The sequence below is a fragment of the Protopterus annectens genome, chromosome 13.part0 (genome assembly GCF_019279795.1).
Source record: "Protopterus annectens isolate FY-2018-M chromosome 13.part0, PAN1.0, whole genome shotgun sequence".
Classification (NCBI taxonomy): Eukaryota; Metazoa; Chordata; order Ceratodontiformes; family Protopteridae; genus Protopterus; species Protopterus annectens.
This window is the reverse complement of record NC_056747.1, coordinates 662,609,427-662,625,472: the sequence shown is the minus strand read 5'-3', so window position 1 is coordinate 662,625,472 and position 16,046 is coordinate 662,609,427. Positions and strand designations below refer to the sequence as shown.

The 16,046-nt window shown below is 43.7% G+C and overlaps 1 protein-coding gene across 1 annotated transcript in view; it reads left to right on the top strand.

The window, feature by feature from the left end:
• PITPNA (phosphatidylinositol transfer protein alpha) overlaps window positions 1-16,046 on the top strand; it is a 1,003,333-nt gene that overhangs the window by 427,371 nt on the left and 559,916 nt on the right. Inside the window, exons 5-6 of the mRNA XM_044054349.1 lie at window positions 633-652; window positions 2,027-2,061. Of these exons, the coding sequence (XP_043910284.1) occupies window positions 633-652; window positions 2,027-2,061 (55 nt within the window). The remainder of the gene's footprint in view (window positions 1-632; window positions 653-2,026; window positions 2,062-16,046) is intronic.

The following is a 16,046-nucleotide window of genomic DNA, read 5'->3' as shown; positions in this document are numbered from 1 at the left end:
TTTGTCCGCACTGAATACTTAACTCATTGTGCCAAAATTCAAAATGCTGACCCTACAGCAACTCCTTCCCATGCTGGGCAAGGGGTCTTGGCTGGTAACTCTAGACCTCAAGGAGGCATACCTGCATGTCCCTATCAGACAAAGTTGCAGAAGACACCTCAGATTTCTTGCAGGTTCAGAGCATTATCAATTCTCAGCATTGCCCTTTGGCTTGTCTACTGCGCCCAGAGTATTCACGAAATGCCTGGCATCAGTAATTGCACACTGCAGACTTCAGGGGATTCAAATATACCCGTATCTGGACGACTGCCTTATACAAGCGGACAGCCAACAAACTTTGGAAAAACATTTGAATTATGCCATCCGCCTACTACAGGCTTTAGGATACACAGTCAACATTCACAAGTCAAGACTTGTGCCATCCCAAAGAATAACTTTTCTGGGTGCGGAACTAGATACAACCACCCAAATGGCTTTTCTCACAGAAGAAAAACAGACAACTACCGGATTACTTCAAAAATCTAACAAAACAAACTCAGATGACTGCAAGGAGAATCCTGCAGGCCCTGGGTTACATGGCATCGTGCATTCTTCTGATTCCACAAGCAAGGCTGCATATGAGAAAATTACAGTGGTACCTAAGGAGTTTATGGTCTCAGCACAATCACAGCCTAGAAGCTTTGATACCACTCATTCCATGCCTTCAAAAGGAATTCCTGTGGTGGGCCCAAGCAAGCCAGTCAAACAGGGGCCTGCCTTTCAGCAGACCAGTAACGAGCCAAACAATTACCTCGGACGCTTCAGACCATGGATGGGGAGCACATATGGAGGACAGATGCATCCAAGGTCTATGGTCTCAGAAAAAATTGCGCATGCACATAAACCAAAAGGAAATGCTGGCAGTGATTCATGCAATCGAGGCCTTCAAGCTCTTTCTACATCAAGGCCACCTGCTAATAAGGACAGACAATACCACAGTTATGTGGTACATAAACAAGCAAGGAGGTACCCATTCCTACCCTCTTTGCAGACTAGCAATGAATCTTTGGGAACTTTCCCTAAAACTCAATATAGAGCTGCAATCCCAGTTTGTGCCAGGAAAAGACAATATACTGGCGGACAGCCTAAGCAGAAATACCATGGACCCACACGAATGGATGCTGCACCCAGACATCTTCCTTCAGATAACACAATCATGGGGGAGGCCGGACATAGATCTTTTTGCCTCCCACCACAATCATCAGCTGAAGAAATTCTGCACAAGGACATACCACCCACAAGCATGGAAAGTGGACACCCTCTCTTTCAGTTGGAATACTCTAACAGTGTATGCATTTCCACCACTCCCACTAATGACCAAGGTCTTACTGAAAATCAAGACAGAGCAGCCAAAAGTGATTCTGATAGCCCCGGACTGGCCAAGGCAGCACTGGTACCCACTGTTACGGACCCTGTCACACACGAAACCATGGCCTCTACCACTGTGGACACTCCTTCTGACACAGCACAATTACAAAACTCTGCACTCCAGCCTGAAAACCCTGCAGCTGACAGCCTGGAGAATACCTTGACTCCTCACCAGGAAAAGCTATCCAAGAGAGTGAAGGATATCATCATGGAAGCTCGCAGACCTTCCACGGGAAAGACATATTCAGCAAAATGGAAAAGATTCCACACTTGGAGCACCGCAAAGGGCCTAGATGCCACAGTGATGAGCATGGCACATATCCTGGAATACTTGGCAGACATGCTCCATAATGGCCTTTCTTACTCTTCCATAAAAATTCATGCTTCAGCAATTTCAGCAGAATACAATACTGATCCAGCTGTCTTCTCTCATCCTCTCCTAAGGCAGTTTCTAAGAGGAATTTTAAAAACATCAATCCTCCAAGAAAACCACCAGTGCCTACATGGGACCTTAACTTCATGTTGGAAAAGTTGACTTTACCTCCCTTTGAACCAGCAGCATCTTCAGAGTTACAGTTCCTGTCTTGGAAGACTGCCTTCCTTCTGGCCATAACCTCAGCAAGAAGAGTATCTGAATTGCAGGCACTCATGGCAGTACAACCATTTCTTATTTTTCATCAGGACAGTCTCCTTGAGAACCAATCCTTCATTCATGCCAAATGTGGTATCCAGGGTCTCATTGAACCAAGCTATTCACCTGCCTACCTTCTTTCCAAACCACAAAACAAGGGAGAGAAACTTCTGCATACCCTGGACATTCACAGACAGTTACGCTACTACTTGGACAGAACTAAGACTTTCAGAAAAACTGACCAGCTATTGGTAGCTTATGCTGCAGGCATTCAAGGAAAAGCAATTTCCAAGCAGACAATTTCAAAATGGATAGGAAATTGCATTCGATTCTGCTATTCTTATCATGGAAAAGCTGTGCCAGCTAACATCAGACCTCATTCCACCAGAGCTACAGCCACCTCCACAGCCTTCTTAAGAGGGGTGGCTACCAAGGACATTTTAGAAGCTGCTACATGGAGCTCCGTGCATACATTTTCCAAGCATTACAATTTACCCTTATATTCCAGATCCAGAGCAGGCTTTGCTATGGCAGTCCTGCAGGGCATTTTAGCTACACCATCATTTTCTTAGAGCCTACCACCCCCAGCTTGGCTATGGTATTCTACCCATATGTAAGGACTGCAGATGCATCCTTGAAGGACATAGTACAGTTTTGTACCTACCATAAATGTAGATGTCCGATAGGTATGCATCTGCAGTCAGGTTTACCCTCCCTTCTTCCCCTCTGTGGTACTTCTTGGGTACTTATCCCTCTTATAGCTAGCTGGGGTTATCTATTATGGTGTATTTGTTTTATGTTACTGTGCATGTTTGCAATATTTTGTATTTCTACCAAATTTAGCCTTCCTTAGAGGGCACCTGGCATCTGGGGCAAGAAAAACTGAGGAAGATGGCGTCGGCTGACACTTTTATACCCCAGGCGCTCTGACGTCGGGGAAGGGGCGACATCAGCCGACGCCGGACCCAGACTTTGGAATCCGGCCGACCGAAGGGCTGCCTGAGGCAGGACAACCCATATGTAAGGACTGCAGATGCATACCTATCGGACATCTACATTTATGGTAGGTACAAAACTGTACTGCTTCATTCCTCTAAACCGCAAGACCAGAGTTAACAGATCCTTTATCTTTAATATATCAGATCTCACTAGTATACCTGGGTCTGCCATTTGCAAAAGTCCTGCATAACATGTAGACTCTGTGTGCCCATTCAGATGTTCTTCGTGTTTCACTGTTGCAGTCATTACATTTGGGTTATCTGCTTGCAGGTAGCCCTCAGTCGGCCTTAAAGTCTTGGGTCCTGCGCCGGTTGCTGTCCCTTCTTCCATGACATCAGGGGTATAAAACATTCAGCCGACGCCATTACATTAGTCTTTCTTGCCGTGCAGTGCCCGAAGCAGTTCGTGCCAATCGGCAAACTCCTGAAATTTTCATTTTCGAGTTTCAGAACCGAAGTCTTCAACTAAAGCCAAGTACCCCGTTGGGGAAACTTTTTCTTGCTCCTTACCAATGTCAGTAAAAGTTAATAATTGCATTACTTGTGGAAAGCAAATACCTCAAAGATTTTCATTTGTACTTTATTCCTTGCCTAGGCCCTGACCACGATGTACCTTGCTGTTGGTTTTGTGCTTTATTTAATCAGTGCAGTATCAGTCATCGGTATATTTTTGCCTCTAAATATTTTAGTTCTCGGTTTATTTATCCAGAAATGTCGCCGGCTAGCCATCCAACTACCGGAATTCCAAAAAAATGCAAAGATGGACCGAGACAGGCTGCTGAGGTCCAAAACTGCCGACGATGCTTCTCCTAAGCCAGTTATCAGTTCGCTGGTACTCAGTGAGGTGCTTTCGCAGCCCCTGATACCCGCTATTTATGATTTGCAGGCCTCTGCTGAGACCCATTTGGAGTCCGGTATGCCGCGAGATGCTTCAACTATGGAACCCACGGATGTCTCTACCTTGGATGGGTCCGGAGCCGCTGTGCAGGCATCAGCTTCTGAGGGTGTATTCAGGCCTACGGACTTGCATATTAAACCGATGCCTCCTTCTTTACTTAGGCCTAAATCTCGATCCATGCCTAAAAAACCGATGCCCAGGCCACATGCTCAGGCCTCTATGCCTAAAAAACAAATAAGAATGGCTGAAGATCTAATGACTCTAATCGGGGGTAGCCAACCCCCCCCCCCCCTTCTAAGAGGCCTAGGACTGAAGTTGATTATGAATCTTCTGATCAGGATTCTGTTTCTTCTGATGATCTGGATTTGCCCTTATCTACTTATGAAGTTTCTGATGCAGAGGACTCCATTCCCTCTGCTTCCCCTCCTGAGGATTTTTCTTTTTGGGAAACCTTACATACTCTAAGGGAGCATTTCCACTGGGAAAGCCAGGATTTTTCTGATTCAAAAAAAGAGGCATAAGTTTTTCCTTCTCCTACCTCAGCATAGGTTAGCTATTCCTCCTGTACTAGACGTTGTTGATGCTTTTTTGGAATCTAGTTTGGCCTCTGATTCCGTGCCTCCTGCTCCCAGAAAACCTGACGGAGAATACTACAGGGTCCCAGAGTCCCACAAGTTCCTTTCTAAAAATCCTATTTCAGATCCAGAGACTATTTCACAGGGGCCCAAGGGCATTAAAGCTTCTACTGCTAAAAATCCTACCCCTTCTGATAGAGACTGCAGGGCACTGGATGGATGGGGTAAGAAGGTTTACACTTCTGCAGCCTTGGCCATTAGGGCTTTAAACTGCCAGTTTCATATGTTAAAGTATCAGCAACATGTTATTGGACTGCTTAAACAGAAAATGATGTTGATTCCTGACTGTGGAAAATAAAGAATTGCAGGATTTAATGCATTCTGCTGAACAAGTAGGAAAACATGCTTTGCAATGTGGTTTTGACTCAGAGGCCTCTTTCAGGGCTGCTGTTACTAGGTCTGTGCTCAGAAGGCATGCTTTGCTTAAGGAGCAATCTTTGCCTGATCATGTTAAAGCTAAATTGTCAGATGCTCCTTTAAATCAGGATGGCCTGATTTGCAACAAGGCTGAGGAAGTTCTTAAAAAGATGGAAGATGAGCTAAATCTATGCAAACTGTTAAAGATTTTTTTTTTACAAGTTCAGCCTCCTAGATTTAGTAGACACTGGCCCTCTAAGAATTGGTCATTTCCAGCCCTTTCCAGGTCTTCTCAAGCCAAACACAGACACAGCAAAAAACCCAGATTTCAGTCCCAGGGGACACACACAACTAACCAGTGGGGGGGGGCCTCCCCTTCCAAATCTGGGAATAATAAGACCCCCGTATGGTAAACTGTCTCAATGACTTCCTTTTAAAATTTCCAAGCACTTATCAACTGACTGCCTCTTTGGGGGGAAAGATTGCTCTTCATGCAAAGAACTGGGAACTCATTGCCCAGGACAAATGGGTTTTAAATAGTGTCCCAAGGTTACAGATTTCACTTCCACACGTTACCAACACCAAGCGGGTGGCCAGATCTACCCCCAAATCAGTGGGCAGAGGCCCAAATACAGGTACTTTCTCTCTTAAGCATGGGAGCTATTCAACTGGTACCAGAAGAGGAAAAGGGACAAGATTTCTACTCGAGACTTTTCCTGGTAACCAGAAAAGACAATTCTTGGCATCCTATCCTGGGCCTATCTACTCTAAACACCTTTTTGGAGATTCCAAAATTCAAGATGACTCTTCACCAATTACTTCCTATGCTAGGCAAAGTTGCCTGGTTGGCAACACTAGATTTAAAAGAAGCATACCTGCACATCCTAGTCAGGGAATCTTGCAGAAGATACCTACGCTTCAAACCAGACTACACGCACTATCAGTTCTCTGCACTGCCCTTTGGCTTATCTACTGCGCCCAGGGTATTCACAAAGTGCCTAGCTCCACTTATTGCATTCTGCAGGCAAAGCAATATTCAAATATATCCATACATGGACTGTTGTCTAATTCAGGCAGAAAGCCAGGACATGCTTTTGAATCATCTGGCCTTTGTACAAAGTGTTCTAACTTGTCTAGGGTACACCATAACCAAAAATAAATCACACCTAGTACCTTGTCAACAAATTATATTCTTCGGAGCAAGCTTGAGTACAACTTCCCAGATGGCTTACCTCACACCAGAGAAACAAATTCATTTGACAACCTATTTCAAACAAGTGGCCACAAAAACCCTGCTATTTGCAAGGTTTGGGGTTCATGGCCTCCTGCATTCTTCTAATTCCATATGCAAGATTGCATATGAGGAAACTACAGTGGTATCTGAAAAGCCTATGGTGTCAACATTCTCAGGATCTAGAAACAATGATTCCTGTCATACCTTGCCTATGCCTAGAGTTTCTTTGGTGGGCAGAGGCCTGCCATCAAAACAAGGGACTACCCTTCACACCACCCCCCTGCCGCCCAAACCCTAACAGACACATCAGACTATGCATGGGGGGCTCACCTGGCAGGGAAGTGCATTCAGGGCAAATGGAACCCAAGTCAAATGCACCTGCATATCAATCAAAAATAAATGTTGGCTGTACAGAATGTTCTGACAGCCTTCAAGGACCACATACTTCGAGGACAACTAATGGTAAAGATGGACAACACCACTGTTATGTGGTACATAAACAAGCAGGGGGGTACACATTCTTACTCCCTCAGCAGACTAGCCATGGCATTGTGGAACACAGCCTTGAGCTACCAAGTGCACCTACAAGCTCAGTTCCTGTCAGGAAAATTAAATACACTGGCAGACGGACTAAGCAGAAACCTCATGGACCCACACAATTGGAAACTGGAATCAAGGATTTTCAACATGTTGACAAGCAAATGAGGGGCCCAGATGTAGACCTGTTTGCCTCTCCCCAGAACTACCAGTTGGACAAATTTTGCACAAGGACTCCCCACTAACAATCCTGGAAAGTGAATGCTCTGTCCTTCAGCTGGAAAAACTTATCACTTTGTCTTTCCTCCTCTGCTCTCCGAAGTACTACTAAAAATCAAACAGGACAAACCAAGGATGATTTTGATTGCTCCAGACTGGCTGCACCAACACTGGCACCCCCTCCCATGCAGTGTGTCACGGTTATCCCCATGGCACCTGCGTCAGTCTCCTTCCCTGTTGTCTCAGCAGGCAAACCAGATTCTGCACCCTCAGCTTCTAACACTGAAACTTGCAGCCTGGCTGATTACATAATCTCTCCTTTACCATCCCTCAGTAAACCTGTGATTAGATATCATTTTAGAGGCAAGGAGGCCTAGTACTAGAAAATCTTATGCTGAAACATGGAAAAGATTCTGTGCCTGTAACCAGTCTCAAGAGAGGAGAACAGCAGCACCCAATTTACCTCAGATTTTACAATACTTAACTGAGATGCTTCACAAGGGCCTGTCTTTTTCCTCCATTAAAATCCAAGCCTCAACCATTTCAGCTCATTATAATACTTAACCTACCCTCTTCTCTCATCCACTGCTCAAGCAGTTCCTCAGAGCGGCCAAAAATTTGAGACCACCCAGGAGAGCTCCAACCCCAGCCTGGAACCTTAACTTTGTTTTGGAGAAACTCACTCTACCTCCTTTCGAGCCAGCTGCTACTGCAGACTTAAAATGTCTTTCTTGGAAAACAGCTTTCCTTTTAGCAATCACTTCAGCTAGAAGGGTATCTGAATTACAGGCCCTTATGGCAGTGGAGCCTTTCATCATCTTTAATGCGGACAGGGTGTCCCTCAGAACCTATCCATCCTTCATGCCCAAGGTGGTATCCAATGTGGCTCTTAATCAGTCCATTCATTTGCCAACCTTCTTTCCCAATCCACAGAATAAAGGGGAATGGATACTGCATTCCTTAGATGTGCACAGACAACTTAGATTCTACTTAGACAGGGCTAAACCTCAAAGGAAATCTGACCAACTGCTGATAGCATTTGCTGCAGGGGCAGAGGGGAGGGCTATTTCAAAGCAAGCTATTTCTAAATGGATAAGCCATTGCATTCATTTCTGCTATAAGCACCATGGAAAACCTATCCCCCAGGGAATCGGACCTCATTTCACCAGGGCTGCATATACTTCTACACCCTTTCTCAGAGGCATCCCTACCAGGGACATCCTAAAAGCTGCTACCTGGAGTTCTGTACATATTTTCACCAAGCATTATCATTTGCCAATTTTCTCTAAATCCAGAGCTGGCTTTGCCACTGCAGTCTTGCAGAGCCTTATAGCTGGTCCTAATGCTATCTAAATTCCTCCTCCCAACCATAGCTTTGGGAATCTACCCAAATGTAATGACTGAAACAGTGAAACATGAAGAATATAGTAAAGTTGTGTACACTTACCATAAATGTAGATGTTAGTGTATTCACTGTTGCAGTCCTGGTTACCCTCCCTCCAGCCCCCTAACTTCTTTTGGCTATACCTCTGCTTTCCTTTACTATGCTTAAAAGCCTTTTTGGTGTATTTGCTTTTTTGTTGGAGGTATATCATTGTACTTTTATATTTAATTGCTTCCCATTAGGGGGGGGGCACCTGACATCTGGGGCAAGAAAAACTGATGTAATGGCATCAGCTGCATGTTTTATACCCTTGACGTCATGGAAGAAGGGACAGCAACCGACGCAGTACCCAAGAATTTGTTAATCAGGCCAACTGAGGGCTACCTGCAAGCAGATAACCCAAATGTAATGACTGCAACAGTCAATACACTCCAACATCTACATTTATGGTAAGTGTACACAACTGTACTTTTTAATTTGCTTGCTTATAGAGTAATTCATTGTGCCATTTTGGTGTGAATAAAAGTGATGTCTCAGTCTACCTTTTATGGGCACCCAATAATACAGATATGCTTTGGAATATTTCCTTCAGCTATTCCACCTCTTATTGCAAAATAACATCCTGGTTATTGGGATCCTCCTGCCAGGCTCACAAGTATATCATGTGAGTTCTTTACTTCCAGTGAGTTCTTCTTCCCTGTTGTATAGCTGTCCAGCCTTCTTAATTTCTCTGAAGTCAACCAACAGCTTATTCCATGGAATAATTAATTGGTGCTCAACGTATTACCATCATCATTCCTTAAAACCTAAGCTTGAGTTGTGATCTACTCCTTCACTGCCATTTGTTCAGCTCCAGTCATCAAGGAGAAATTGTCTGTTTTTTCAGATGACTTTGCTCTCATCAAGTTTACTCAGACTTCACCAAAGTAAAACACTTTCTCCTTGGAGTAGCCAAACAAACTTTTAAATCACATTTTTAAGAGGAGCAGCTGAGAAAACGTAAAACTTTCTTCTCTAATTTTCTTACTTTGTGTAGTGGGAACGTGTATCAGGTTCACGAATATGGAGGGCGGAACACAGTTTTTCCCTGTTCTCTGGCAGTTTTTTTTTTCATCCCTTCATTCACTCCAGATCACATACATTGGTGTAAAATGGATGCCCCGCCCATCACTTCAGCATTTGACAAGCACGCTTTTTACACTGGAAGAGCAGTTTAATGATTGTATTTAATACAGGAATGAAGGTTATTTTATTAGGAAGGCAGAAACTGTTTCCTTTCTCCAAGCAGAGGTCTTGTACGTCTTGCAGTCCTGCAATTTGAAAAAAATCAAGTTCTTTGTGTTTGGTTTTTGTTTTAAGAATCGAGATACTTATTCTGCAGATATGCACAAGCTCAAACTGAGACTGTTTTAATTGTTTTTTTTTTTTTTTTTTTTTTTTTTTTGAAGATGTGCTTTAATTTGCAAATTGTTCATGTAAATACACTCTTTATATACTTTTTTACATTCATCGATTCATAATGCTTAACACATGCAGTTTACTATGAATGCGTTTTTATCTCAACAGTTTTTTCCAAGATTGCCACTAATTTTGTAACCAGGAATTCTGTTTTGAGGAAGCTTTTTGTTTTATCTGTACTGTTTGTTTAGAGAGATGGCTCTCCTCATAAGTTAGTAGTGCAGTTATATTTTTATTTTATATCTGATCTGTGACGTTCAATGGACATACTTTATAATATATGCAGTTTTATTTTATTAGTGGTTTAGAATCTGGAATGTTTTAATAAATGAATGTTGTGAAAGCTGTTTTATAGAGATGTCTTCCTAATGGTCTTAAATAAGCAGTTTTAATGGACTTTTTTCTTTTCTAGGTAGGTTATTACCTCACTATGAGTTTTTATTTAATTGATTGGATGACGTGATTGTTTTATGCTGTCATGATTGGTTGTGTCTTGTTTTTAAAGGTCTGGGTATATTAGCTTTTAGTTAATGGTCTGAAGAAGCAGAATACTCTCTGAAAGTGCTAACCTGTTCTAATTAATAAAAGCTTTTTGTGTTCAAAGTGAGAATCATTTGTACAGTCATGTTTAGAGTGGGTCTTTTTATTCTATTGGAGTTTTTCTAACTGCATGATTCCTCCAATTTCTATGATGGCTTAACAGTCCAGGTTCTCCCTTTCTGTTCACATTTTTTCTTCATCACAGAAACCTTCACTAGAAAAATTTATAAGAGCAAATGGAAAAGATTTTCTGTTTTGGCTTTGGAGAAAAATGTCGATCTTTTTTCAGCTCCAGTTATGTTTATTTTGGACTTCTCACGCACCTTTTTCATGGTAGAGCTTGCTGCTGTAGTATAAAAGTTCAGTTAGCTGCCATTTCTTCTTCCCACATTGGGGGAAGGTCCTATTCCTATAGCTGCTCTTGCTCTGAGGTTATCCAAGGCCATTCTCCATGGCACTTTCCTTCCACAACCCCCCTCCCACCACTTAGAGATTTGGTCACTCCATGGGATATCTCTATGGTTTTGCTGTGAGTGTTTTTATTTTAATTTGTATTTATTTTCCAGGTTAGAGGACTAATCCCATGGACCTTTTTCAGACTCTGCCCGGTGGCAGTGTCTGGTTAAGTGACGTGCTCACAGTCGCACAGTGAGGCAGTGGAGACTGAGGGAATTAAACCTTGCACCAGTGGGCTACAGGAAATGGCTCACTGACAGCTCCTTAATACTCAAAACCAACTGCCAGACCGATTGGGTTCAGACGGATGACATTTGTGCTGCTGTTACCTAGTCAAAAGTCCATACTTAAATTGGATACCCAGTCCATGTCCAGGGTCTCCTTTGGTTCAGCTATACTCAGGAATATCCTTCCATGAGACCTGGCAAAGGTTAAAGTAGTTGGGGACTCTGTCCCATATGTAGAGGAGGAATGGATGGAAAAGACATCAAATATGGAAGATGTTCTTCATTCCACATTGCTGCAGTCCTAACCATTGGGTAGTCCGCTGTCCCAGTCGGCCCGAATACCAAAGTATATGGCTGACGTCGGTCAAGGCGCATTAGTCTGACGTCAGGGTACTAATGCGCATGACCGACGTCATATCCTCAGTCTTTTTTGCCGCATGGTCCGATGCAGAAGCAGTTTTGCGAGTGCAGGTTGGCGTTCTGAAATTTTCTGAAGTCGGAGTTTCAGACCGAATCAAAGTTGGCTAAGTACCCCGTTGGGGAATATTTTGGTTTTTTCTTGCCTCAGTATTTAACCGGATGTCAGAAAAAGTGAATAACTGTATTTCTTGTGGGAAACAGATACCTCATAGGGATTACCATACTTTGTGTATACCTTGTTTAGGGCCTGAGCACGACGTTGTTGGATGCCGCTCTTGTGCTAGATTTAACAAACGCACTATTAAGAGAAGGTTAGACTGTGCCAGGTTAGTTTTTGGGAAGCGTTGTAATTATAAAATGCCGTCGGATGCTCCGGCGCCGCTTCTCAAAAAGCGCAAGGACAAAGCAGCAAAGCCTAGAGGGGAAGAACCGACAGTCCCGGACGTCAGTTCTTTAGTAGGCTCAGTGGAGGAGGTTCTGCCAGGAGTTTCTTTGGAGTCTCAGGGAGAGACTTTACTGTTACAGGATGTGTCCTCTCAGGAGGTAGGCCAGGCTGAAGGGGCTTCTCAGGTGGCTGTTCTTCCCTCTCTTCCTTAGGTGGTTAGAGCCTCCCCTTCTGTTTCCAAGGCTTCTTTGAGAGGCAGGCCAGGTTTAACTTCAGTGGGGGTTTCTCCTAGCTCTTCAGGATCTTTGCCTAAGAAACATATGCTTAAAATGGCAGAGGATTTGATTACTATGATTAGAGGTTCTATGCCCCCTCCTGATAAGAGGCCTAGGGTGGAACCTGAGTTTGAGAGTTTTGAGCAGTGTTCGGAGGCTTCTGAGTCTTCGGCTGAAGACTTGCAGGAGTATCCTCCTTATTCTCATTCTGATGTGGATGACTCTACTCCGTCAGCTTCTCCTCCTGAGGATTTTTCATTTTCAGAGACTTTTCATTCCATGAGGGAGCATTTTAAATGGGAAGGTCAAGATTTCTCTGATTCCAGGAAGAGGCTTAGGGAATTCTTGTTTTTACCCCAGCATAGGCCTTTAGCTATACCTCCTGTTCTGAATGTGGTGGAAGATGTTTTGCAGAGGCTTCCTGAACCCTGATTCTTTGCCTCCTGCCCCAGTTAAACCGGATAGGTACTATAGGGTGCCTGAAGCTCATAAATATCTTTTTAAGAGTCCTAGGGCAGACCCGGAAACTGTCTCTCAGGGGCCTAAAGGTGTTAAGGCTTCTGTTGTTAAAAATCCTGTTCCTCCTGATAAAGAGGCAAGGGCTTTGGATAGATGGGGAAAGAAAGTGTATACTTCTTCCACTTTAGCCATGAGGGCGTTGAATTGCCAGTTTCACATGTTAAAATATCAAAATTATCTCCTTTCACAATTGAAGTCTAAGGTAGATGCTCTGGCGGGAGGTATTGAGTGTAAAGAGTTGCAGGATTTAGTTCATGTGTCTGAACAGGTGGGTAAGCATTCCTTGCAATGTGGTTTTGATGCTGTGCAGGCCTCCTCGAGGGTGGCTGCCACTGGTTCTGTTCTTCGTAGGCACGCCTGGTTGAGGGATCAGAATTTAGCTGAGCATGTTAAGACAAGGATTTTGGATGCTCCTTTACAGTCTGACGTGTTGTTTGGTTCGCCTGTGGAAGCAGTTTTAAAGAAAATGGAGGACAAGGCTAAGTCTATGCAAACTGTTAAAGATTTTTTGCAGGTGCAGCCTCCGAAGTTTAGTAGAACTTGGCCTACTAAGGGATGGACATATCCTGCTTATGATTCCCAGTCTAGGGGTAGGTCTAGGCGTGGTAGGGGCAGAGCTCAAGGTTCTTTTAGGCCTAGAACAGGAGTTCACCTGCTCAGACTTCTGGTGAGGGCAGGGGTCAGTCCTTTCGTAAACAGACCCAATGACCTGCCTTTTCAGCTGCCAGTACGTTCGCGTCTGGCAGCACCTTTGGGAGGAAGGTTGGCTCTTTTCAAAGAAAATTGGGATTTAATTACCCAAGACAGATGGGTTTTGGATATCATTCACCACGGTTACAGGTTTTATTTCCATACCTTGCCTCCTTTCAAAGGCATGCCAGACATTCCTCCTCTACAAAGAAAAGAGGCTCACAAGCAAATTTCTCTGTTACTCCAAATAGGGGCCATTCAGCCAGTTCCTGTGCCAGAAAGAGGCCTAGGATTTTATTCTCGCCTGTTCCTAGTACCAAAGAAGGGGAACACATGGAGACCAATTTTGGATTTATCTATCCTCAACACTTATCTGGACATTCCCAAGTTCAAAATGTTGACGTTACAACAGCTTTTACCTCTGCTGGGCAAAGATCACTGGATGGTAACTTTAGATCTCAAGGAGGCTTACCTTCATGTGCCTATCAGACTAAGTTGCAGGAAGTATCTGCGTTTTCGAGCTGGAAATTCCCATTATCAGTTCTCTGCATTGCCCTTTGGCTTATCTACTGCACCCAGAGTATTCACAAAGGTTCTGGCTCCAGTGATAGCTTACTTCAGGCTAAAAGGAATTCAAATCTATCCTTACTTGGACGACTGCCTGATTCTGGCTCAAGAAAAGGAAGACCTTTACAGCATTTGGAATATGTGATAGCAGTGCTAAGATGCCTAGGGTATTCTGTGAACGAAATAAAGTCCAGTCTAGTACCCTCTCAAGACATGTGCTTTCTGGGTGTGAGACTGAATACAGCAGCCCAGATGGCCTTTTTAACCCCGGACAAACAAAAGAATCTTTCCATTTACTTCCATCAACTATCTCTTCAGTCCGGGCTGACTGCAAGGACAGTCCTTCAAGCCTTAGGGTTCATGGCATCTTGTATTCTGGTGCTTCCCAATGCCAAACTGCATATGAGGAAGCTGCAATGGTATCTCAAAAATGTATGGACACAGCACTGCCAGGATTTGGACACTGTCATTCAAATAATACCTTGCATTCAGAAGGAATTTTTGTGGTGGGCTCAGGAATGTCACCTAAACAAGGGACTCTCTGTGACCCGGCCAGAGGCGAGTCAGATTCTAACGACAGATGCCTCAGACATTGCTTGGGGAGCTCATCTAAATGGAAAGTGGATACAAGACAAGTGGCCTGCCAGACTACAGCATCTACATATCAACATGAAGGAGATGTTAGCAGTCCAGTTTGCATTAATGGCTTTCAAGGAGTTACTTCTTCCAGGGCAGGTGTTGATTCTAACAGACAACACAACAGTCATGTGGTACATCAACAAACAAGGGGAACACATTCTTACCCGTTGTGCAGGCAAGCAATGATTTTATGGGAGACTGCGCTCAGCTTGCATATAACTCTTCAGGCAAGGTTTCTGCCGGGAGCACAGAACTCCTTAGCAGATGTGTTAAGCAGACAAATCATGGATCCCCACGAGTGGAAACTGGATCTTCATGTATTTCGGAAATTGACAGTGTCATGGGGAACTCCAGACATAGATCTGTTCGCTTCTCCACTAAACCACCAGCTGCCAAAGTTTTGCACAAAGAGGTTTCATCACACAGCTTGGAAAGTGGATGCTCTTTCTTTCAGTTGGAAAAATCTTCATGTGTATGCCTTTCCACCTCTGCCTCTTCTCCCAAAGGTGCTCCTAAAGGTCAGACAAGACAAGCCAAGGATGATTTTAATAGCTCCAGATTGGCCTCGGCAACACTGGTACCCATTACTGAGGAGTCTGGTAAGGAAGCCTCCATGGCCTTTACCTTTGATTCCACACCTGTTGTCTCAGAGGGACGGTCACCTGCTCAATGTCAAGCTTCACTCTCTTCATCTAACAGCCTGGCATATTCTGTTTTGAAACACAGCAGGTCTCAACTTCCTCAACAAGTTTTAAATGTGATTATGGAAGCCAGAAGACCTAGTACAAGGAAAGTGTACGCAGAAAAATGGAAGAGATTTTTATTTTGGAGTGCAGCAAAGAATTTGGAGATTTCTGAGCCTAATTTGAGTGTGGCTCTTCAATATCTTACTGAGTTATTGGACAAAGGTTTGTCTTTCTCTTCCATTAAGATTCATGCTGCAGCAATTTCAGCTCACTATGATTGTGACCCACCATTGTTTTCGCATCCTTTGTTCAAGCAATTTCTTAGAGGGGCAAAGAATATAAGACGCCCTCGTAGAGCTCCTACTCCTGCTTGGTATCTCAATTTTGTGTTAGAGAAACTTACACTACAACCTTTTGAGCCTCGCGGCTACTGCTGAATTGAAATACTTGTCATGGAAGACTGCTTTTTGTTGGCCATTACTTCTGCAAGAAGGGTTTCTGAATTGCAGGCCCTTATGGCGGTAGAGCCTTTTTGATTTTCCATAAGGATAGGGTATCATTACGTACTAATCCTTCTTTTATGCCTAAGGTGGTTTCTAGTGTGGCTTTAAACCAAACTATTCATTTGCCTACTTTCTATGCAGATCCCCAAAATAAGGGGAAAAGATTTTGCACACTTTAGATGTACACAGGCAGTTGCGTTATTATTTAAGCAGGACCAAGGATTTTAGGCAGTCTCAGCAGTTGTTTGTTTCTTTTGCTTTGAGTTCTCAGGGCAAGCCTGTGTCAAAACAAACTATTTCTAAGTGGATTGGGTTTTGCATTGCATTTTGTTATTCCCATCATGGCAAGGAGATTCCAGCTGGGATTAGGCCTCATTCCAC